At 42.6% G+C, this 25761-nt stretch overlaps 1 protein-coding gene across 1 annotated transcript in view; it reads left to right on the top strand.

Annotated features, from left to right (window-relative positions):
• The window catches only part of slc24a3 (solute carrier family 24 member 3), a 314482-nt gene extending 297053 nt beyond the window's left edge, over nt 1–17429 (top strand). Inside the window, exons 14-17 of the mRNA XM_048601427.1 lie at nt 5046–5160; nt 8831–8943; nt 11966–12031; nt 15090–17429. Coding sequence (XP_048457384.1) covers nt 5046–5160; nt 8831–8943; nt 11966–12031; nt 15090–15239 — 444 coding nt within the window. The 3' untranslated portion in view covers nt 15240–17429. The remainder of the gene's footprint in view (nt 1–5045; nt 5161–8830; nt 8944–11965; nt 12032–15089) is intronic.
• The last annotated feature ends 8332 nt before the right edge of the window (nt 17430–25761 follow it).

Genomic DNA, 25761 nt, shown 5'->3' with positions numbered 1-25761 from the left:
CGGGCTTTGGGGTCTCTGTAACAGGCCCCAGGGTCTCTGTAACAGGCCCTGGGGTCTCTGTAACAGCCTCCGGGGTCTCTGTAACAGGCTCCAGGGTCTCTGTAACAGGCCCTGGGGTCTCTGTAACAGACTCCGGGGCCTCTGTAACAGGCTCCAGGGTCTCTGTAACGGGCTCCAGGATTTCTGTAACAGGCTCCAGGGTCTCGTTTACGGGCTGTGGGGTCTCTGTAACAGGCTCCAGGGTCTCTGTAACGGGCTCCAGGATTTCTGTAACGGGCTCTGGGGTCTCTGTAACGGGCTCCAGGGTTTCTGTAACAGATTCCGGGGTCTCTGTAACGGGCTCTGGGGTCTCTATAACGGTCCCTGGGGTCTCTGTAACGGGCCCCAGGGTCTCTGTAACAGGCCCTGGGGTCTCTATAACGGTCCCTGGGGTCTCTGTAACGGGCCCCGGGGTCTCTGTAACAGGCCCTGGGGTCTCTATAACGGTCCCCGGGGTCTCTGTAACAGGTCCCGGGGTCTCTGTAACGGGCCCCGGGGTCTCTGTAACGGGCCCTGGGATCTCTGTAACGGGCCCTGGGGTCTCTCTAACGGGCTCTGGGGTCTCTGTAATGGGCCCTGGGGTCTCTGTAACGGGCTCTGGGGTCTCTGTAATGGGCTCTGGGGTCTCTGTAATGGGCTCCGGGGTCTCTCTAACAGGCTCCGGGGTCTCGGTTACAGGCCACCACCACTGTCACAATTTCAACCTCCGTGTCCCAGCTGGAGCCTTGGGCCTGGGGATGTGGAGGTTCTGTACCTGCTGTTCCTTATCTGACACGCGTCCAGACGCTGCTACTGGTCATTGGGGTCCTCTGCCAACCCTCTCGCTGACACTACTGCTCCTTCAGTCACCTGGGCCTAGCCCCAGACCTGGGACCTCAGCTCAGCCTGCAAGTTTGGGCCAGGGGAATCAGCCCAGGGCCTACACTCGTTCAACAGGAGACCCTGCCATCACTCACTGTCTCATTGCACTATGGAGAATGGGCACATAGAGCAGGACTGATTCATCGTCTCCACAAGAGCAGGAGAGGGGGAGAAAAAACAGAAAAGAAATATTTGACAGGCATTGACGTTGAGAGCTTAGATCAGTTGGTTTTGTTCCATAAGTTCCTGTCTGGACCGTATCCAGCTTATTCATTTAATCGGAATGCTCTATTCAGTCTGTTGCATGAGCAGAGAACAAAAACATCCTTCCCATTCCCTCGATAGTCAAGAAGGCAAACGTGCTTCTTGTGACCTTTGTTTGAACCCACTATGTTCAGAGCCAGTTGGGCAACCAAAACAGCCATAGCTCAGTAGAGAGTTGTCACGTAAGCCAGATCATTGAGGACCTCACCACGGGAACACACTCCCCATTTTGTGGCAACATCAGCATTGTCTATAACAGGGTAAACAATTTCTTCTTGTTGCTCTGTTGGTCAACCATCGGTGTGTGCCTTTCGATATTCTCTAGTTCTCCCGCTATCTCCCAGGGACCACTGTCATTTCCCAGGTTCATAGGAGCAGTGTGTCTGACACTGGACCCCAGCAAAGTCAGATTCCTGATTGGAGGGGAATCAAGAGTCATGGGGAAAAGGCAGGAAAAGGGACGTGAGGATTGTCGGATCAGCTGTGATCCTATTGGATGACAGAACAGGCTCAAGGGGCTAAACTTGAGCCGTACTAAATCTAAACAAAGGAAACTTACCCAGGTACGAGTGGTGAGTTGGGTTTGATAGACTGAGTAACCTCATTAAAAGGCATGATAGTGGATAGACAAGGTTAATATTTAAGGAATGAATGAATGCATGCATTGCAACTGTTATACATTTGTTTTGGATGAAAGAGCACAGTGGCTCAATCATAGTTAACAGAAGAAGGTGTACAAAATGATCAGAGGTATTGATAGAGTGGACAGCCAGAAACTTTTTCCTAGGGTGGAGGTAACTATTAAGAGGAGGCATAGTTTTAAAGTGAGCGGAGGTAGATATAGGGGAGACGTCAGAGGTAGGTTCTTTACTCAGAGAGTGGTTGGGGCGTGGAATGTATTGCCGGAGAGGGTAGTGGAGTCGGCCTCATTAGGGCCATTTAAGCGGCTATTACATAGGCATATGGATGATAGTATAAGGTAGGGGTGGAGGTTAGATAGACCTTAGGTTTAGGGTAAAAGTTCGGCACAACATCGTGGGCTGAAGGGCCAGTACTGTGCTGTACTGTTCTATGTTCTATGTTCTATGATCGTACTTCTTATGGTTTTAAAGTCCTGTATGTTCACATACTTCACAATCTGATGATATTGAGCATCAGGCCAGACTTCTGTCTGGCAAAGTTACATTCCTGAACACACGCACTAACCTGAGTTATATTTTCGAACATTTCTTGTACTTTTTTGCCATGATAGAGCACATTTATTTTATTAGCAAATTTATGGGCAGTTATTTTAACAGTTTTTTTTTCTGATAGCCATCATATGCCTTACAGTGAAACGATTTGGATAATCTGCCCCCAACAGTTCACTTCCATCGCTTGTCACAAGGACTCAGCAATAGTGCACTGAGAGGTGAATATAAGGGCAGGAGGAAATTTAAAAGATTGGCCAGCCACTGATTGGATGGGATGAGAAATCCCACCTCGGAGAATTGACCCTGGGAAAGTGGAAACGTTTCAGGAATGTGCAGAACGCGGTCATTTCGATTGTGCTTAAAACCGTAACGTGTGCATAAGACCATAAGAAATAGAAATGGGAGTGGGCCATTCAGCCCCTCAAGCCTGCTCCACCATTGAATGTGATCATGGTTAATCAAACATTCCTCATGTCCATGTTCCTGTGTTTTTCCCCATAGCCCATATTGATCACGAATCTGTTTATCTCAGCCTTAAATGTACATGTGCATGGGGGTAGCATGTTGGTAATTTCACTGGATTAGCCATCCAGAGGCCCTGGGCTGATGCTCTGGGGAAACTATCATTGATTGATCAACACAGATTATCATTGACACCCATCCAGTTCACAGGTTTCCTTTAGGGAAGGAAATCTGCAAAACTCACCTGGTTTGTCCTACATATGACTCCAGACCGACAACTAAATGGTTGACTCTTGACAGTCCTCTGAAATTGCTGAGCAAACCACTTATTTCAAAGGAAAGTGGGGGACGGCCCACAAGCCTTGGTCTTGCTAGAGGTAACCACATCCCATTAAAGAGACATGACCCACCCTGTGCCATTTCCTGCTGAGACGGGGTTTCTCTGATGCAGCAGAGTTCAGTCCAGGACTGGCAAGATGTCCATATTGGGAGAAATTAGGATCACAGGAGAATGTGAAATGATTATAACATTTCATTTTCCATGTCCCTCAGCAAATTTCCCGAAAGTGACGTCATACAATCACCCCAAAGTTTGCAAGATAGCTGTTTGAAGTGACACAGATATTGTTCCGTGCTGTGTGTGTTTTGTTAACAGCTGCTAATGAGGAGTAGGTGTCCTGGAAGTCTAGGAAACATGATAAGACAAAAAGATTGAGGAGAAAGTGTAGGACAGGATTCAAAAATCTTCAGCCAGGTGCTCTGAGTGATGCAGTTGCTGCAGGGTGGTCTAGAACTTATTTTGGCCACAAAAGCCATCTCCATGAAGTCAGGGCCAGTGATACAAACTGGACACAGCTGCAGGTTGACATTCCATCTTCTCCCTTCTGCTATTGGGACAACCTGTGTGAGTGACTGCACTGGGGCGCACGCTAAAATGTGTAACATTTGTCAGATTTTGAAATACTGCCAAACTTTTTACAGCTGCTGTTCTGCCAATTCGCCCTTTGACCTTTCCAGAGAAATAGCTCACTTTTTTTTAGCAAATTGGCTTTCGTAGACCCTGGCATGCTTATCAACTCAACATCAAGAATTAGCTTGAAATATTTTAAGATTCATAATTATTTGTTTGAAAGCATGAACATCATTGCAATTGGGGATGGACCTTAATTTAAAAAAGCATTGTCAATCTGTTGTAGATTTCTGATCTGTTATGTAATTTGTTATGTTCACTCAGATGTTAGTGCTCAGGAATTCTTCCCTTATCCAGCGTTTCCAGGCAAGATTTGGCATAGGTTAGATCCAGAAGAGGACCTTGTATTTAGTCAAGTTCAAGCTTTAGTCTAGTTTAGTGCAATGATATATCAGTTTCTGTTTCGCGCACCAGCTCCTCTATGGGCTGAGATTAACAGTTTCAGACAGTTTTGCATCATAAGACTCTCACCCCATTTGGACTTGGCTTAAGACAGTGTGGCATGGTGGCTCAGTGGTTAGCACTGCTGCCTCTCAGCACCAGGGGCCTGGGTTCGGTCCCACCCTCAGGCAACTGTCTGTGCGGGGTTTGCACATTCTCCCTGTGTCTGTGTGGGTTTCCTCTGGGTGCTCTGGTTTCCTCCCACAGTCCAAATATGTGCAGACTAGGTGGGTTTATAGGGGAAAGGGTCTGGGTGGGATGCTCTGAGGGTTGGTGTGAGTTTGTTGGGCCAAAGAGCCTGTTTCCACACTGTTGGGATTCTATGATGCTTTTATGGATTCAATGGTTATGCGACCAACAAGAGGAAATGTCCATTGCCTGCTGTTGGATGGGATTCAACCTCAATCTGCAGAGGTGACAGGACTCACTGCTAATCCACTCAATGCCCAGTTGTTCTGATGCATCTGTACCCAGTTGAGAGTTATGATGCAGACCATAAACAAGGCAAGAATGCAGCGAAGTTTCTCCACAGTAGCAATTGTGTTGCAGCTCTCTCGCATAAGGTTAACACAGAGAGCTCAAGCTTTTGGGAGGCACGGAGACAGAAGAAGTGAACGTAATGGGAATAACCAAAATAAATCCACTTGGAAATTAATTCATTAAGGGTTGTCTAACCTGATCAGTTAAAGTAGTGACCCGCAGTTGTAACTGGTGAAGAAGTCAATTCTGTGGTATTTATCTTCTTACGAAAGCCAAAACATAAAGGCTTTCAGAATCCTGCGTTCAGTTACCGAGAGTAATGTGCTCTTATCCAGGTCACAATAATTGGGTACACACTCGGAATTCCGGATGTTATAATGGGAATCACCTTCCTGGCAGCTGGGACAAGCGTACCGGATTGCATGGCCAGCCTTATAGTTGCCCGGCAAGGTAAGTAGAGCGATCAGTGCTAAGAGCAATATATTGCCATTTGGTAGTTGATTTAAATGTTCAAGCCTGAATTCAGCTTTTAGTACAGTAAGTCTGCTTATCTTGTGTATAATTTGGTAGAATCGGAGAGTTAATTCTCCATCCGCAAATTCCATGGTGCAGACCTTTTAGTATGTTGCAATGTTTCTTTTTCTTGCGTTTGTTTATTCATGCTGATCAAATTAAGGAATATCCTGCAGGGAGGATGGAACGTTTCTAATCCCCAAAGCCAGACTCAAGTTCCCTCCAGCACGGTCTGGTTGTGGGTCTGATGCAAACCAATGCTCTTCGTTTCCATCTCAACAAAACCCTTCAACACCAACCACACACGGAAGACAACCCACTGTCTTGCTACTATCAGTTTTCACTGAATTATCGCTCATCCTGATCATCTAGCCCACAGAATCCACCCAATTCGATTCCATTTGTGTGAATATTTGGCATTCGTCGCTGTACCCTATCTAATTTTTGGGTACTCTTGAAAGAGTAAATCTTGGAGCTCTTGCCATGTTGCAGGATCGTTCTAAATCAAAACACTGAGACCAGTCTGTATCCAAAGCCAGGGTGTATGCAGACCATACCAAGCCCATGGCCATAGCGTGTGGCTTTGTGTGATTTATACTTTGAACATTGGCACCAAGGCTAGTTCAAATGCCCTTAAATAGTCCCCTAAGACAGAAAGATGAAATAAAAAATTCTCGGCACTGGCAAAAGCAAATGGGAAAAGCAGATTCAAATATAATCCAAACAAGTTTCTCCAATACCAGATATCAAAAGGATCATCAGGGAAATCCTCACACTTTGGGTTGGCTATATTCTTTGCTCATGTCGATGTGTGTTGTTCCATCTTTCAAATCTATCCATACCATGAGGTATCTCCCTTATCTCTCTAGTGTCCATGCCAGCTATCTTCCACTTTTTGTTGGTAACCCAATGCCTTTTTCTATTCAACCTTATTCCAACCCTGGCATTAGTCCTTTATAGAAATTTTGTAAACTTCAGCCAGAGGAGATTTCAGAAGCATCTTGAAGAGAAATTCAGTGTCCAAGAAGCACTGCAAAGGCTAACATGAAAACTCCAGATATATAAACATAATTGTATGAGAGTGACCATGCAATAGTTATTTTGCTCAATAGCTAGTTCTTATAGATTTAAGCAGAAGAGACATGAACAATATACCATGCAATGAGAGTTTTGCATTTTTATACCACCGTTAACATGTGAAATAAATCAGAAAAATCACTGCGCAGGAATGTTATGAAAGAACAGGTTATAGATATTCCAAAGCTAAATGTGTTAGCAGGGCTAACTGAACACTTAATCAAACAGGGTTTTAAAGTGGGTCTTTGAGAGATAATGAAGAAGTGGGTAATCCAATAGTCTAGGACCAAGATGGGCTGAAGAGATGAAATACATGGAGAATATACAATATGCCAATGTTAGAGGTTTGCAGAGGTTGTTTGGCATTGGAGAAGGATCAAGCATGGGGAGGTGCAAAGCCTGTAAGAAACTTAAACAGGGGAGTGAGAATTTTAAATGTGAAACAGTAGCCAGCATAAGTCAGTAAGCATAAAGGTGATAAATGAGTGGGATGTGGTTCAGAGTGATTGAGATGAGCTAAGGTACACAGAGGTTGGAGGATGTCCAGGAATAGTAAGGCCAAGAAGAGACAAATGTGGATGAGGTATTCATTAGTAGACAGGCTGAGGAGGTGGAAGTATGCAGGTTTCACCATAGGGAGGAAATACTGTCACAAGTTCAGCTTGGGTGTGTCAGATAGAATACTGTGGTTGCAAGCTGCCTGGTTCAGCCTGAAACAATGGACAAGCTGGGGATTAAAACTGCAGATGACAGTGCAGATTGAAGGGGTGGCATTCCCTGATTTTTAGACTGTATGTGTGTCAGGCCTGGGCCTTTAAAGCAGGAGGGAGCAGGTGGGGTTTCCTCACACGTCTGTTCTCTTCTCAGCTCATTATATATTTGGGTGCAGACAAGGCGCCATATTCCAAAGGCAAGGCGGGAAGCAAGTTCTGCCCCCACCAGAATCTTCCAGGTTCCAGTCATCCGTGCGCCATTTTTGAAAAGTGGTCTCGATGAAAATTCGGTCGTTGTATCTGGTTGAGGGCTTTGAGTAGATGGAAGTCAAAGGGCCCAAGCATAGATCCTTCAGCAGACTGAGACATAATGGTACAGAAGTGAGAAGGGAAGCCAATGCTGGGAGATGTTCAGGCGACGTTCTAATAAGTAGGACTGGAATGAAGCTAAGGCAGTCCCACTGGTTTGCAGAGCAAGGAAGAGGCATCAGATTGACTTTGCCGAAGGCCACAGTAAGGTTGCTAAGGATGAGGAAGAAGACCATACCAAGCCCATGGCCATAAAGTGTGGCTTTGTGTGATTTTGACATGGGTTCTATAAGTGCTGTCACTGAAGTGGAAACATGATTGGAGGAATTCAAATATGGAATTGGGGTAAGTGATCCGCATTGGTTTGGGAACACTCGAGGACTTTGGAGAAGATGTCAAGAGCGAAGATTGGACACTAGTTTGCAATGGCAGAACAGCCAGGAATGCTTTCAGAAAGAGCAGGGAATGATGGTGATTTTGAAATGGAGAGGACAGTATCTGAGTAAAGTGAACCGTTTACCATATTGGCTAAAGAGGGTCCAGAACTGGATCTTGAAATGTCAGTAGAAAATGGGGTCAAGGAAGAGGGAGGTGGATCTCTTGGCAAAGCTGAGCTTGGAGACGGCATGAGGGAAAATAGGAAAGACAAGGATTCTCAGCTAAGATAGCAAGGGGAGCTTTGGGTGAAATTAGGCTTTTAGAAAGCAGGGTTTGGAATTACGGTTGGCAAGTTTCTCTTAAATTCACAACGTCACTGTAACGATCCACAAAAAGCTTGTCAATGGCACCAATTTTCTTTCGAAGTAATCAGATTTTCCAGAGGGGAATGTAGAGAGTAGTTGTGTTTGTTGATGCATTGGCAAAGTCCAGAAGGAAGGGGTTCAAGAGGTATTAAGAGAAGTAAAAAATAACAAGTCTAAAATGGCAGCCTAAAGTTTCACATAAATAAACACAGTGGAGGTTCAGGTTACATAAATGTAACAAACATTAATTGAGTTAGAAACTGATGTTTTGGACAGGATGATATTGGAGGTTGCAGCATTAAAGTCAGAAGACACTAACTGGCTAAAGGGAAGGAAACAAGAGATGTGGATTATTCAGGGGTTGGGGAATGGTATTGAGTGGGATGCTGGGAGTCTGTGCTGACTGTTATTCCTAATGCACACAATGAGCTAGAATTGCAGTCTCACTGCAAAATTGTTAGGTTTGCACAAGGCATTAATCCAGGACACATTGAGTACTTACAGGAAACAGCCAGAATCATACAAAAGGCTAAATAATGGCTTCCCTCCAATAGCAAATCACAATCAGCACAAGGAAACATATATTTTGAGTAAAAATGGATGGTGTGTGTCCTCTGTCTGTGGGAGAGAGCTTAGTAAAGGGAACTGAAAGAAATATTGCAACTGTTTGCTGGTTCAGCTTTCAACATATCCAAAAAGTATGAGGTAACAGCAAAAAAGTGAATAAGGTATTGGATAACAAATGACTTCTTCTGATATCCACAGGCATGGGAGACATGGCAGTGTCTAATTCTATAGGAAGCAATGTCTTTGACATCTTGATGGGACTTGGTCTACCCTGGACTATAAAAACAATTGCAGTGAATTACGGCTCATATGTAAGTCTTCAGCTGAACTCCTGCGCAGTTATTGAGTGTAAACATGTTGCGTTCTGGGCATACATGCAAGGTGCCAGACTCCAGTCTTCACCTCTTTAGCCTGACTTTATTTACCGTTCAACTTTCTGAAGTGATGCATAACACCCAAAATGTAGTATTTGTTTTTTTCAATTCCCTGACACTGCACTAAATGTGCCAGTCTCCCCGCTTCCTGACTCATAACTCAATCCAACAGTTCACACAGTGGACTGCCAATGCTTGACAATTAAAGCTGGCTTTGGCAATGATCCTCCTATTCCAACAGACTCTTTTCATTTCTACCATTGCAAAACTACAGGGGCTGCTTTTGACCTGAATGTCTTTTCTTCCGTTAACACCTTAAACGTCAAAATCCCACTATTGCACCATATAACCCCCACTTAATCATTTTGCTGTTCCTCCATTTTTAATAATTTTGGATTGTCGGTTGCAACCAAAGATTACTGAAGATGGCAGACGAGGGAAATTGAGCCACCATGGAAATCCATTCAGAGCCATTTATGTTTGATTTATTCAAGCACGACACATTTAGAGGTGAATAGTTAAAGGGGACTGAGACAGTACAGATCTCCCAAATCCCCCTTTCTTTGCTGCCCGTTCCCAAACCAGAGACACAGAATATCATAGAACATAGAACATAGAACATTACAGCGCAGTACAGGCCCTTCGGCCCTCGATTTTGCGCCGACCTGTGAAACCAATCTGAAGCCCATCTAATCTAAACTATTCCATTATCATCCATATGTTTATCCAATGACCATTTAAATGCCCTTAAAGTGGGCGAGTCTACTATTTTTGCAGGCAGGGCATTCCATGCCCTTACTACTCTCTGAGTAAAGAACCTACCTCTGACATCTGTCCTATATCTATCAGCCCTCAATTTAAAGCTATGTCCCCTCGTGCTAGCCATCACCATCCGAGGAAAAAGGCTCCCACTGTCCACCCTATCTAATCCTCTGATCATCTTGTATATCTCTATCAAGTCACCTCTTAACCTTCTTCTCTCTAATGAAAACAGCCTCAAGACCCTCAGCCTTTCCTCATAAGACCTTCCCTCCATACCAGGCAACATGGTCGTAAATCTCCTATCATTATTTCACAACTGTCTGGACACCCCCACTGGTCACTAAAACTAACGAAGACTTTCCAATTAGCACTGGTTCCCTTGGCAGCCCCACCAAGATACTAACCAGCAGTTCACTTGCACAGACAGTTGAGGACATCTTTGACCAGATCTGCAAAGCTGTGAACCAAGCTCTCAAAAAACTGCAGTGTAGCCAGGGCTACAGACCCATCAAAAGATAGGTTAGACAAACACAGCGTAATCACTAGACAAAAAAAAACCGAAAGAACTGCGAATGCTGGAAATCTGAAGCAGAAACAGAAATTGCTGGAGAATCTCAGCATCAATGGAGAGCAACCAATCAATCAACATTTTGGATCCAGTCACCCTTCCTCAGAACAGACGTAAGCACTGGCCATTGGAAAATCCAGGGCAGGTAATCATTTCTGCAGTGTAGTTGGAGGGAAACTTAACACAGTAGACACCGAAGGAAGTGTCCAGGATATTGAAGATTCCACTGGCCAATTCCCCTGAACCATGAACACTCCGAAATTATCCATTTCAATCAGAGGGTTCCACTGCAGTTAAATAAACATTCACCCCAGAAATGTTTTACTGTTTAAAACCTAGCTTAATCCCTAGGTAACTATTAAACTGATCCTGAACTTGTCACACCAGCACCTTACAAGCACCAGACCCTGACACACCCCTGCTTCACAACCCTGGACCCAACTCTGTTTTTTCCCTTCACAGATGCTGCCAGACCTGCTGAGCTTTTCCAGCAACTTTGTTTTTGTCCCCAACACCCACTGTCAGTTCTGTACAACTCCTGCTACCAGACCTGACACCTTGCACCCTACTTACCTTGTACCCTACCCATCTAGCACCCTACACTCCTGGCACCCTGACCTCACAGTTAAGTAGTTCACCTTCCAAGGAGCTGTCAAAGTGGCTGTCTGTGATGTCGGATATTTACATCGCAGATTACGTCAACTGATGCCGTCAAAACGGAGACTTGGTTTGACTTTCCCTGACTATCCTGCCCTTCGAGGGACCTGTCAGATTTATAGCACGCTGTGCAGTTCTGAAGGAACCCTGATTGGAATCTCCTGTCAGAAATGCAGATCTCTTTCTCAACATAAAAGAAAAGTAGGTAGCCACTGCTTGAAAAATGAACCCATTATATCCATCTGGATTGCTACTGGGACATGGTATATAACGCAAACTGATTACTGTTGTGAATATTACAATATTGAGGTGACCCCTGTAGGAATGGCATGCCCAGCAGTTCCATTGTGTCCAGGAATAAGAGATGTCTATTCTTTCATTATCACCGTCATAAACGCAAATAACAATAAAGCAAAAATGCTGTATAATGTCAAGGCTGGGAGTGTCCTTGATTGTAGGTATTGGTTTCTAAGGATAGAGATCCTTCTGATGCTGCAGTGTTTCTTACCAATGGCTTTAGGACAGGATGACATTAAGCCTCATTGAGATTACTCCCCACACCCATGTCAAGCAGCATGCTAACACTTACTGTCCAAGCTCATCCAGTAAGAATATGCCAATAGCCAGGGAAACTCATGTTCTGTGCAAATACAAGTCATTGCCGTAGATCTTCCAACATCTGAGGATCTTGAAAAATATTTTGTATGTAGAGAGCACTAATTGAAAAATCATGAGTAATTGCTTCCCTGATCCACTGATACATGGCTTGAGAACAGCTGTCCCATTATCCTTGAGACTCCAAGGGAGGTTGCAGTGTAAGAACAAGGAAAGCAACAGTTTAGTTGATGAGCTGGAGACTAAAGCTCAATGTTTACATCTCGCAGCACATTTTAATCAGCAGAAGTCAGTTTGGAATATGAACACTGCACTTTTCTATAACGGACATAAAATATTCTCTTTATCTTTCTTTAGTTAGCGTTGAACAGCCGGGGCCTTGTCTATTCGGTGGGATTGCTGCTGGCTTCTGTTTTCGTAACGGTAAGTATTGGACCCATGTCATTGCCAGTGCGCTGCCCAGTCTGATGCCATTGCTGAGCCAGTGATAAATTATCCTTGGGGTTGGTCCAATGTTGTTCCCATAACTCAGTCCATGGCCGTATGTTATGAACCTCATCACCTCTGGCTTTGTTGATTTTCTGTAAGAGGCAAATGTTGTATTTTGAGTTTGCGAGAACAATGTTTCCTCATGCCTGCATTATTTTCCACATACCCTTTTGTGCATTATAAAAACTTACAGCTTCACTTCCTTCTTACGGGACCTTCTCTTTCACTTGGCACCCTTCACACAAAATCTGCTTTCCTCCCTTTTCTCAGGTTGACTTAAAGTGCCTTCAACTAAATGGAGATACTATTTCAACCAATCTGCGTTGAAATCATGGCCAACATGAGTTAAATCCAATCCACATGCGCAGTAATTCAAATTAACTGGCTAACTTTATACAATCTTCATCATTCACCTTCTGGTCTGTGACTGTCTGCAAACAGACATTTTATTCCAGATAAGCCTTTCTCAAGGACTTGAAAACAGAATGTTATCTCACCAGTGAGACTAAGAAAAGAAATCCCTTTCTTTACTTGTACTGTATGTCCTGCCTGTTAAGAAAACTGCAGCAACAGTTTGCGCTATAATGACATGAAGGAATTTGATAATGTTATGCTGCAAAAGCTTGATTGCTTCCAGCAGCATGTCAGTGTGATTGTAAATTTTAAGTGGATGGACATTAGCCACTGGAGCCTCTGATCATGTCTAACTGTTAGAATGTCCACACCAAGTATAAATCCTTTGGAAGAATGCTATTGATGCTTCACTGTCACCAAACCCTGGTCGCTTTGTGACCTTGAAAGCTTTTAAACTCTTTGTCTTCATGCTTGAAATTGCAAAACTAAAATCAGGTGGTGTTTCAGCCACTATGTAAAAAATAATTGACCTTATTTTTTATTTCAACGGCGGTTCCTGTCTGTAAACCTATAACCATCCTTCAGCTGAGCAGTCAGTTGTGATCACTCCAGAAGTTACCAAACATCTGTCTTGGAAAAGTACTGTTAATTCACCTGGGGTCGAATTTATTCTTAGATATCTCATTTTAAAACCTGTCATTCCGAAATTAATGGATTGCAAGCGTGTTCTTTCATTCTTCTTGTAAAAATTTCACCCATCTGATTTTAGGTCTTTAAGGACCTCTCACCTACCAACAATTATTTATCGAGTAACTCGTCCATGCCAACCAGATATTCTAAATTAACGTGGTCGCGTTTGCCAGCATTTGGCCCATATCCCTCTAAACCCTCATGTACCATCCAAATGCCTTTAAAATGTTGTAACTGTACTCCACCACTTCCTCTGGCAGTTCATTCAATACACGCAGCACCCTCTGCATGAAAAAGTTGCCCGTTAGGTCCCTTTTAATTCTTTACCCTCTCTCTTTAAAGCTGTGTCCTCTAGTTTTCAACTCCCCTACCCTGAGGAAAAGACCTTGGCTACTTACCCTATCCATGCTCCTCATTATTTTATAAACTTCTATAAGATCACCTCTGATGCTCCAAGGAAAATAGCCCCAGCCTATTCAGCCTCTCCCTATAGCTCTCACCCTCCAACCCTAGCAACATCCTTGTAAATCTTTTCTGAACCCTTTCAAGTTTCACAACATCTTTCCTACAGCAGGGAGACCAGAACTGAACACAGTATTCCAAAAGTGGCCTTACCAATGGGCTGTACAGCGGCAATGTGCACTGACCAATAAAAGCAACCATACCAAACACCTTCTTCACTATCCTGTCTACCTGCGACTCCATTTTCAAGGAACTATGAGCCTGCACTCCAAGGTCTCTTTGTTCCACAACACTCCCCAGGACTTTACCATTAAGTGTGTAAGTCCTGCCCTGGTTTGCCTTTCCAAAATGCAGCCCCTCCCGTTTATCTAAATTAAAATCCATCAGCCACTCCTCGGCCCATTGGCCCATCTGATCACGGCCCCGTTGTACTCTGAGATAACCTTCTTTGCTGTCCACTACACCTCCAATTTTGTGTATTTGTGTATTGTTAATATTGGGGGTGCGTATATTTATACTTCCGGCTCACAAAGTTTCTTCACATCAAATGTGCCATACCAGCTCTTCACAGCCAGTCCAGTCTATATACTACTGCTCACTGCTGCTTGGGAGAATAATTATCTCTACACTATAGTGATCAATGTTCACAGACTTGACCATGACCTTAAACATGTCCATGTTTAGAGTTTTGAGTTAGGCTCAGCTGTGACATCCTTTGATCTTTGTTCCAAGTGAAGCAGCTTGTTGAGGATGAGCAGGCAGTGTGTTTGGAGACGAGACTGTTGCATTGTCCTGCTGTTGACAGGGGCCCCACATCTTCAGGTCAGGAGCAAAGCAAACAGGAAAGAAGGTGCCTCATTAATACACAGCAAATGTAGCATCCTGCTAAACTCTCAATGCACAACAAGATTTCGGTTAGGGTATCAGGATAACTAAAGTTGAGGTGTAGATCAGCCATGATCTAAGTGAATGTAGAGGAGGATCAAGGCACTAAATCTCCAATTCTTCTTCCTTTGTCCTAACTTGAATTTTTATTCATTCGTGGGACGAGGGCATTGCTGCGTCAGCCAGCATTTATTGCCCATCCCAGAGGGTAGTTAATTGTCAACCACATTTGGATCTTGGGTCACATGTAGGCCAGACCAGGTAAGGATGGCAGTTTCCTTCTCTAAAGGACATTAGTGAATCAGATGGGCTTTTCCTCAAGCAATCGATAATGGACTCATAATCATCATCAGACTATTAATTCCAGAGTTTTTTATTGAATTCAAATTCCCCCATCTGCCTTGGCATGATTCAAACCCAGGCCCTCAGAATGTTACCTGGGCCTCTGGATTAACAGTCCAGCAATTATGACAGTGGGCTGTCACCTCCCCCAGTTGTTTGAGCCCTAAATTGTACAGACAGTAATCAGAGGAATATAAATTACTGAGGATTGCATTGTTTAAAAGAAACTCTAAAATCTGTTTTGTTGTTTTCTCCGTAGGTGGTTGGTGTTCATTTGAACAAATGGAAACTAGACAAGAAGCTCGGGTGTATGTCCCTGTTCCTGTACGCTGTTTTTCTGTGCTTCTCTATCATGACGGAGTTCAATGTTTTCACCTTTGTGAACCTCCCCATGTGTCGGGAGCACTGATGTACAATGAAGATAACCTGGGAGCAAGCACCTTGGTATCAGTGCAATACAAAAAAAACAATACAAAGAGCTGAAGGCCCCTGGCTTATTGTTGGCTGCATGGAGCCACTCTCACTGACAGCTTGGGACACGACATATTTTTGAGAGAAAAAAAAATCACCTGTATTGATGTGAAACGTATTTTTAATGTATTTATGTGGAGTCATACATACAAACACACAGACGCACACACACACACACACACGCACACACATATATACACACACAAAACTATCTGATTTCGTTGGCTGCTAATCAACGTAAGGCTGGATGATGTACCTGCCACGTTTGTATATCCTCAGTTGTAACAGAAAAAAGATATTTTGCCCTGAGATGGTTGAGTGGGACTGAAACAGATTTAGTGGTAAATTGCTTTTGAAGCGAATAAGGTGTACCTGGAAGCAAGGGATCATAGTGCCCTGTGATTTTACCTCTTACTTTCTTCCCCTCCACATCCCCAATCTCCATTTCCCCACTTCGCCCTTTCCACAGAGAGCTTGAATACCAAGAATGTACATATCGACGAGAGTCACCTTATCTTTCTGCTCACCAGCTATTCCTACTGCTAAAAGGAAAGTGGAATTTAAGCTCTGAGCCATGGCCTTCATGCAGAGTCTGAGATGTGAAATTTGAAATCTCAATACTCACTGCAGTTTGTACCCAGATACTACTCCCTCCTGACAAGACTGATTTTTCCGGGAGGTATATTTGCACGAAACTATTTTATTTTGTAGTTGGAACAGTTGCATAGTCAATGGTACATGTGTGTATATTGATGGTATAAAAATGTATATATTGGGAATTTTTTTTTCTTTTCAACACTGTAGAGTATATAAGATATTATAATTATTATCACAGTTTTACCCGGCTGCACGGTTTTAGATTTGGAAATATTGATTAAGGTACAAATGGTGCAGCTGAAGAAGCAAAGATGCTCTAGTTTTTGTTTGTACAGGTAGTTTTAAGAATAAAGCATGTTTAATTTATATATTTATAAAACAGCACAGGAAGCCACTTTGCAGTTTCACAGCGCATTTTTACAGGGATATTTGACAGCTCTGTGCACACCTGCATGCTCAACCTCCCCGTCCCCCCCAACCCCCCACCCCCACTCACCCCCTTTCCAGCCCGGCCTTAGTGTACTGTCTTCTTCTGCTTATTTTCCACTTCTTATACGGAGAAGAATGACCATGATGAAGAAGACTGTTGAGTTTGACTATTGCTGTAGTTAATAAATTTGTAGATGAATTTGCTACAAAATGGCTCCACCAAACTGATTGTAGTTAGGTGTCTCGATTTAAATGTAACTGGTTCCTTTGTTTTTAACGTGATTACCGAATCCCCAAGTTATGATCTGAAAGGGGGTGAATTGTTGTATAATGTATCTCACCTCACCGAAGTTTACAAGCCAACACCTACTGCTACAGAACAGTGTTAAGTCATATTTTCATTAAGAACGTGACTTTCTTTTTGCTCTGGAGATACAATGCATCAGAATTTAATGCACTTCAGATTTTTCATAGCCATTAGGTTTCAGAGATTGTCACGAGTAATGTATATGGATTTACTCACCAGCTACATGGACTGTGTTATTGTTATTACTCAGTCCTATTCTCCTTGTGCTGAGATTTCAGTAAATACCTTTACAGCAGTCATGTGTTTTCATGTCTTTCCTTCGCACTCTGTCATCAATTCTCAGATCAGAATTTGAAGAACAAGTTGATTTTTTTACAGCAAATTCTTGACCCTTCCCACACCTCCCCATACCCCCACCATCACTCCTATGCAACCTGCTCCCAACATAGGATCTCTGTGCAAAAGGAAAGCTTAAGATGAAACTGTATGGCTAGCTTGCTAGGAAATTAAAATGACCAACCTATTGAACATGTGGACTTGGTATGTAAAATTAATGGCAGAATACACCACGCTTTCGATTTGTATAATTATTTACATCCATCAACGAATTGCTGCAGTAATTTTTTTTCCAGTTCCATAGAGCTTTACTGGTCTTGAGAATGGCATCTGTTGCTTTATGTATGTGTGTCAACTTTAGTCAGTAAACTGCAACCAGAATTTCACCCCTGAATTTTTGGCCAGAGTAAATATTTAGTGGCTGTCTTTTGCAAAATAAATCAACACAGTGTGATTGCCTCTTGAATTGTGATATATCTGTTTGGACAGTGCCTGTGGTGTGTAATCAGCAACAGTTTTTTTCTTTGAGGCTGTTCCAAGTTGCTCAGCATTATTCAACCACATGGCGTTGAGTCAACCAAAGTTTCAATTCGATTGGGAGAGTCGTTTACTGAGGTGATCTCATTATGTGAAAAGGACATGAATGAAATGTGGAGCTGTTGGCTTAGTGTGAATGGCCAGGCAATTGTTTTGGCACCGTAGTCAAACAATAATGGCACAAGGCTACTTTGGTACTGTCGGGGAAATGACGCAGTTCTATTTGTAGTTGAAGACCACTACAAGCCTGAAATAACTCCACGGAGGCTGGTATCCTGTCGCCAAGTCGTCCTTTATTCAAGCGTGCACAGTATGTGGACTCTGACCAGCTAGCTCAGACCCAGTCCCTAGAGTGAGGAGAAACCCTGAGACTCCTGGTTATATCTGTTGGCCAGGGCTCCCTCATTGGCCCCGGTTAACAGCCCCAATCAGGTTGGTTCTGGAGTTGAGAGGGTTGGCTTACGAGGAGAGATTGAGTAGACTGGGACTGTACCCATTGGAATTTAGAAGAAAGAAGGTGGGATCTTATAGAAACATGTAAAATTATAAAGGGAATAGATAAGGTAGAAACAGGGAGGCTTGTTTCCACTGATGGGTGAAACTAGATCTAGGGGGCATAACCTCAAAATAAGGGGGAGCAGCTTTAGAACTGAGTTGAGGAGGAACTTCTTCACCCAAAGGGTTGTGAATCTGTGGAATTCCCTGCCCAGTGAAGCAGTTGAGGCTTCCTCATTGAATGTTTTTAAGGCAAATATAGATAGACTTTTGAACAGTAAAGGAATTAAAGGTTATGGTGAGCGGGCGGGTAAGTGGAGCTAAATCTATGAAAAGATCAGCCATGATCTTATTGAATGGCGGGGCAGGTTCAATGGGACAGATGGCCTACTCCTGGTCCTGGTTCTTATGTTTTTATGTTCTAACTCATACTCAATGAGATCCAACTGGCCAGCTTCATTCCAATCACTACAAAACCAAAGTTATAAAAAACTTTTAAAAAAGAAATTCAGTCTATGCCATAAAACATGCTATTAGCATTTTCATATTGTTGCAAATTGTGATTGTAAAGTTTAGAGTGAGATTCTGCACTGTGATTAGTATTTAGTTTCTGGAAACTTTGTAAAACTTATTTTTAGTAGCAATGTTCCATTTCGTAACTGCCCTTCCGGGGATAGACAAGAGCTGCACTGGTGAATCAGCCTGGTTTTCCCTTATTTCAAAGTCTTTCTGTAAGACCCAGTGGCAATTCACTGGTCTGGAGAGTTGTGGTTACTGATCACCCAACTGATGCTATTCATTTGGAAAGTATTTCTGCTTTCTGTATGGCTCCAAATGTCATAGTCTTGTTTGTTCAATTGCAGTAGATTCTAATAAAAGGAAAGTAAGAAGATATGCAAAAACAAAAATAAGATTCTGGAGGAAATCAGCAGGTCTAGCAGCAACCGAGGAGAGAAACAGAGGAAACATTTCAAATTCAATACGACGCAGGCAAATGGGACGAGTTTAGTTTGGGACAAGTTGGACTGAAAGGCCTGCTTCCATGCTGTATGACTCTATAGAATGATGGTTTTTATGCTGTTGACAAATGAGGAGAAACAGTGAGTGGAATGGGTGAGGGTGCCCAGAGGAAAAACATGCTAAATGGTGTAATAATGGTAGTAAAAAGCTAAAGTCACCATAGCCTTGCCAAACCACACGGCTGCTATCAGAGACAGACAACTGGTGGTGGTTTAATCTTAAGGGCCACCACAGACCAGGCAAGGGAGCAGTTGAGAAGTCGAGCCCTTCATAGTAAAAGCGTCTCTACCAACTGTAGTTTTACTGAAATTACTTTACAACAGAATCAATTTCTGCATCTCTCTGTCATGAAGGAGAACGGACTGAATAAACTGATGTTTAATGAATATTGTGTTATGCACAACATTACTAAATCTAAATGGTCAACAATATCAACAAAGAATCCCTACAGTGTGGAAACAGGCCATTCGGCCCATGGAGGCCACCCGGCCCTCCGAAGACTATCCCACCTAGACCCATTCCCCCTACAGAATCCCTGTAACCCTGCATTTTTCCATGGTTGATCCAGCCACCCAGCACATCCCTGCGCACTATGGGGCAATTTAGCACGGCCAATCCACCCTAGCCTGCACATCTTTGGACTGTGGGAGGAAACCGGAGCACCTGAAGGAAACCCACGCAGACACAGGGAGAACATGAAAACTCCACACAGTCACCCAAGGCTGGAATCAAACCTGGGTTCCTGGTGCTGTGAGGCAGCAGTGCTAAGAGTTGGTAGAGATGCATTTGTCAAGCTATGAAAATTAATAAGAGGAGCATTGCTTTCAGATATCCCATCAGTGTCGACATATAAGATTTCAAAGTTGACCTGTAGAAAGAACCCTGTTAAAATCACTTGTTGCAACTCAAGGTGTTCAGTGGAAGCTTTCACCTTGTGCAAAGATACAGGATTAGTTTCAAAGGTTTGTAAGAAGTTACAAGGCACTAGATGGGCCACAGCTGGAATACTGTGAACAGTTTTGATCCCCTTATCTAAGGAAAGATACACTGCCATTGGAGGCACTCTACAGAAGGCCCACTAGGCTGACACAACATGGACAGCCTGCCTCCTGAGGAGAGGTTGTTTAGATTAGGCCTATACTTATTGGAAGTCAGAAGAATGAGGGGCAACTTCATTGAAACATACAAGATACTTAGAGGACTTGACAGCATAGATGTGGAAAGGTTGCTTCCCCTTGCGGGAGAATCTAGAGGGTTTCATCTCAAAATAAGGCATCGCACATTTGAGACAGAGATGAGAAATTTCTTCTTTCAGAGGATATGAATCTGTGGAATTCTTTACTGCTGAGGGCAGTCAAGGTTGGGTTGTGAAGTGTATTCAAGGCTGAGAGTGACTGATTTGTAATCAGTAAGGGAATTAAGGCTTATGGGGAAAAGGCAGGAAAATGGATTTAAGGTTGATCAGATCAGCTGTGATCGCATTGAATGGCAGAGCAGATGGATGGGCTGAACGGCCGAGTTATACTCCTATGTCTTATGATTTTAAGAACCCAACAGGACAACTTTGAATAGAATAATCATTGAGGCCTCTCATAACCTAATAAAAGAAAAGTGACTGAACTTGTGCTAAATGTACAGATTCGGTTTCTCCAGTTTAGAGATTGACTTTTAGTTCTATTTTCTGCAGAGACACTCTACAGTATCTAGGATCGAAGACAGTAAATATAAGTGAAAGAACAGTGGAGATGCCTTGAAATGAAAACGAACTTGATAATCAAGTATCTTCAATGTTGTGTTTTCTGCTTCCCGTTAAGAAGTAATCCCAAAATGACTCAAAACACAAGAATTTGATTGAAGAGGGTATCTTCCTGCTTTCCATGTAGCTGCTGGACTGAGAGACTGTTATGTTGTTGCTCAGCACCCATCTCCAGTGCAGCAGTGAAATGTGACACCCCAGGAGGTATACTCACACAGCAATTACTTTCTAGCTCAATTTAATAATACAGCAGGCAGAAATGACTGTCCAGTTATTTTAATACAACAGGTTCTTGGCTGACTTCAAATGCTTGCTTTATACTAATTTCTCTCGCATGATTCCTATTCTGGGGCACCCTGCACCTGTTTCTGACATAGCTCTAGATTCATAGGAAAGGGCTTAGGAAAAGGTAATATTGTTATAATCTATTATTCAGGCATTAGTTGTTAGAATTGCATTTGAGAAGGGAATGCTTTTGTTCTCTGTTCCTAGACTCACTCCGACAGAAGGGTTTAGGTAAGATGTAAAGCAACCTATAAGATGTAGAAAGGGCAGTAAGCCATTCAGCCCCATTCAATGAGATAATGGCTTTAGAGTGGGAAGATAGTGGCATAGTGATAATGTTAATAGACATAATTTAACCTATTTCTCTGATCAACCCATTCAGATATGTTATTACATATCTCTGGAACAGGTGGAACTTGAACGTGGGCCTCTCAGTCCAGAGATAGGGACTGTACCACCGTGCCATAACAGAGTCCCCATACCGCACCATGGCAGCCTGCAGAGTTTAAGTTCACTTAATGAAATCTGGCATTGAAGGCTCCTCATAGTTATGGTAACCATGGTGCAATCATCATCGGTTGTTTTAAAGAAAAGCGCCTGATTCACTATGTCATTAAAGGAAGAAAATCCATCATTCCTCCCAATCTGACTTAGACACAACTCCAAACTCACAGCAAAGTGACTGATGCTGCCTGAAACGGCCCTAGTTCCAGACAAATATGATCAGAAACAAATGTCAGTGATGTCCACACTCCTTGAAAGAATAAAAAAAACTGCACTGTTATGTTTGTGGTTTCTTTCCCCCCAAAAGAATTGAGCATTCCCTGCTCTCAAAGGGACCGAAGACCTCTCCATCAATTTTTTTTTATGTTTTGTGATCAATTACTGGAACAACTTGGAGCAGTGCAAGCTAAGGCTGTTCATTGGAATTGATGATGGCTGCTTAGCCAAGCAACAGCGGAATCTGCTGCTGGACATTAGTGTCCCTCAGCACCACCTTCAGTAATACTTTGCTAGTAAACTCGAATTATATGAACAGCTACTCTAATTCACTGGGGCCTTTGTGTTTTGTGGGACTGGGTGTTTAGCTGCTGGTTAGTGTCTGCGTTACTCTGACAGCATGTGTGAGTGATGAAATGTTACCTAGTTAAAACCTGTCAGACCCAGCTAATATTTGGACAGTTTGGCCAACCTTTCTGAACGCATCCTCCTATTGTATCCTTTTACCCGTTGACTGCACGCATTAGAAAATCAGGAAAATGAGGAGCAGAATATTTTGGAATGCCTCAGGACTTTCCTAATGAGATCTCCTGGCTCCAAAGCTTTGTGCTGGAGTGCAGCAGATGTGGTTGGACACTTTATTTTTAGAGGTATGAATCCTGGGTGGTTGATATAGAAACATAGAAAATAGGAACAGGAGTAGGCCATTCAGCTCATTGAGCCTGCTGCACCATTAATATCATCATGGCTGATCGTTCAACAGGCTGCTCTCTGTTCTCTACACTCCCTTGATCTGCTTATTGCTAACAACTATATCACCGTCTTCTTGAAAGCATTCAACGTTTTAGCCTCAACCGCTTTCTGTGTTAATGAATTCAACAGGCTCACCACTCTCTGGGTGAAGACATTTCTCCTCATCTCAGTCCCAAATGGCTTTAAACCATGAACCCTGGTTCTGGACTCCCTGGTCATTGGGAACATCCTTCATGGGTTTACCCTGTCTTGTTCTGTTGGATTTTATGCATCTCTATGAGATTCCACCCCCTCTTCCCACCCCACTGTTCTAAAGTCCAGTGAGTATAGACTTAACTGATCTAGTTTCTCTTCTGTAAGGGTGAGGAACTCACACTGGGAGGTACTCTAACTTCTGGGATGGGCAAGCAGTTTGAGGGCCAAATGGCTTTCTTCTGCTACTAATTCATATGCTCTAATATATGACAACACAGGAACAGGAGTAAGCTGTTAAGTCCCTCGTGTTTGCTGCAGTTTTCAATGAGATTATGAGTGATTTGTGAACTAAATTCATATATCAGCCTATGTCCTATATTCCTTAATACTTTTACATTAGCAAAGCCTTCAATGTTGGATTTAAAATTAACAATTCGCTTTTGCATTAAATACCATTCCCATGAGAGGATTCCAAATTTCTGCAACTCTTTGCATGGGTAAGTATTTCTTAGCTTCACCCACAAAGAACCTGGTTTTAATTTATGGATCATTTCCCCACAGCTAACTAGGCAAATTGTTATCGAATCCTAGCCCTGTTTCGATTAATTCATCACTGTAAAATGACTGACTAAATAGCTTAAATTCAATGCACTTTTTGTTTTGGTCAAGTTCTTTTTAAGTAAATGCCAAATATGAATTTTGAAGAAGTCTTATTGGACTCAAAACATTATGTCTGCTTCTCTCTCCACAGATGCTGCCAGACCTGCTGAGTTTCTCCAGCAATTATCAATTTTATTTCTTCCTTTTTAATGCCCTGATATTGTTCTGTAATTAAGATAATGCCAGGTAGCATCATCCTGATAATCAACTTGCCAAATAGTATCCTCCTTGCATCAACGCATTTGTCAAAATGTCTATTTAGTTCCTTTTAATGCTTATTAATAGCAGTAGAATTGGGTATGTTGGCCTGTTTCACATATATCAGCAGTGTACATGATGTGTTCATGTTCTTAGTATGAATGCTCAAATACAATTTCTCGAAAGTCATACAGAAATGCATCCCATTTCAGGGACCAGAGCCAATATGGAAGAATTCCACAGGCCCAAACTTCTTCCAGGAAAGTTGATAATTTCTGTTTTAATCACTGCTCCAGTTATTTCCTTCCATTGTTGGAGTGAATTGTGATCAAACCTGATTTTATGTTGAATTTTATGCAGTATCAACAAGGAATTTTCCCTATACTTTCCCCCCGCAAATTCTCATTCAGCTAACTACTTCAAAAATGTCACTAGTTTGCCAAGAAATAGTCTGCTTTGGTCAGGATTATGTCTGGATCAGGAATTGTGCAAATTACATTGAGAATTTAAACATTCCAAGATGCAGCTTATTTAATCGTCTATTCACTAGTTGGACCTAAACCAAAAAGTAGAAGACTGGCCCAAACTCGTCTATTATAAGTTAAGATGATTATATATTGACGATGCACTGTTTCGTCTTGATATTTGGCAGTGATTTATGTTTTCAAAATGTGGAGTATTCTTAAAAATAGAAACATAGAATTAGTGGACTGGGTGGTGCAATGTGTAGGAATGCTGGTCTTATCATCCAGCCCAGACTGTCAGGAGAAAAAGGATCCTAAATAAAATGGCTTTGTAAACCTCTCTAGCAGGTTAGGATTGTATTCAATTTTGGCATCTAGATATTTCACCTTCCCCTCTGGCTCCCTTGCCCTTGAGAGGAGTGAGTGGTGGGTTGATCCACATTCTCAAAGCCCAGCAAAAGGATCTTTACACTCCATCTGACGACAAACTACCCAGCCCTGGGAGTATTTGATGCTACAGTCTGTGTTCTGTTCTCTCTGAGTTAGCATACCTCAGTTTGATGAGATTAAAAGATGTAAGGGAAAGAAAACCGCAGGCGACAATGAAACATTTTATGCTCAGATGAGGAGTTTGTGCAATAGTAATAAACAGGGATTGTTTATGAGATTTAGGCATCTGCATCAGAACAGAAGGTCAGGTTTGTGTTGAGCTGGAGATGACTACATTACACTGTATGCTATTGTACATGATATATCCCAACAAATCTGGTTCAAATTTTTGTCAAACAGATATTTTTCCATTATCATGCCAATAATAAAATAATTTTCAAAGGGACCTGTCAAATCGGTTGATTTTATTCATTTCCATTAAAAGTTAATTACAGAGTCTACTTTCAGAGTATGCATCGAATAATGAATTCTACCCGAACTGAATCATGCCATAATGAAAATATATGATCCAATATATCACCAATCGTTTCACCATTGCATAGAAAATACTCTGCTTTATTTGAGACAGTGCTATTTTTATCCTTAGAGATCAAAAGGTTGAATAAAAGAAATGTGCAGCTGCAATTTTGTGAATTCTAAAGTGAAATGTTGCTCTCAATTACTGATAACTGCTGAATGTTGGTGTATCTCAGGCAGAAAGCTGGAACAGCTGATGATCAGCATGGCTCAGTCTTTGTCCCCATGGCATACGTCGTTGTTCAGCTGTCTTCTGATTCACCCACAGATATCCATTAGCCTGTTTTATTTCTCCTGCTGGTTTTGCCTTTGCTGTATGTAAACACAGACAGGGCAGGCTGTCCCAAACTCCCATCACAACAGCAGTGGAAAATTGAAGAGAAGCCCCATTGGAACTGAGGGGAAGAACCCCTTGCCCCAGGCAACCATTAACATTGCTTTGGAAGTGGGTGAATCTGTGCTTCCCACCAGAGAATTGCCTGGCAGCTCAATCCACTTGATATGAGTTGGAAGGAAGCAGCATAGATCACTGACATTTGTACTATTGGATCACAGTAGATTCAGCAGGTAATGAGAACTTTGCCCTACTTCTATGACGAGATTGGTCCCAGTACACTATGTTAGGGGCTTGCTCAAGTGCCACAAATACAACAAATCCTTCATCATTCAGGGTTTTCCCTGAGTGTCTTTCAACCACTAAGAACAGGAATTGTTGATTCACACTGAAGTTGGATTCCCTGAA

This window comes from Rhincodon typus, chromosome 9 (genome assembly GCF_021869965.1).
Source record: "Rhincodon typus isolate 14 chromosome 9, sRhiTyp1.1, whole genome shotgun sequence".
Lineage (NCBI taxonomy): Eukaryota > Metazoa > Chordata > Chondrichthyes > Orectolobiformes > Rhincodontidae > Rhincodon > Rhincodon typus.
Note: the sequence above shows the minus strand (reverse complement) of the source record. Positions and strands in the feature narration are given on the sequence as shown.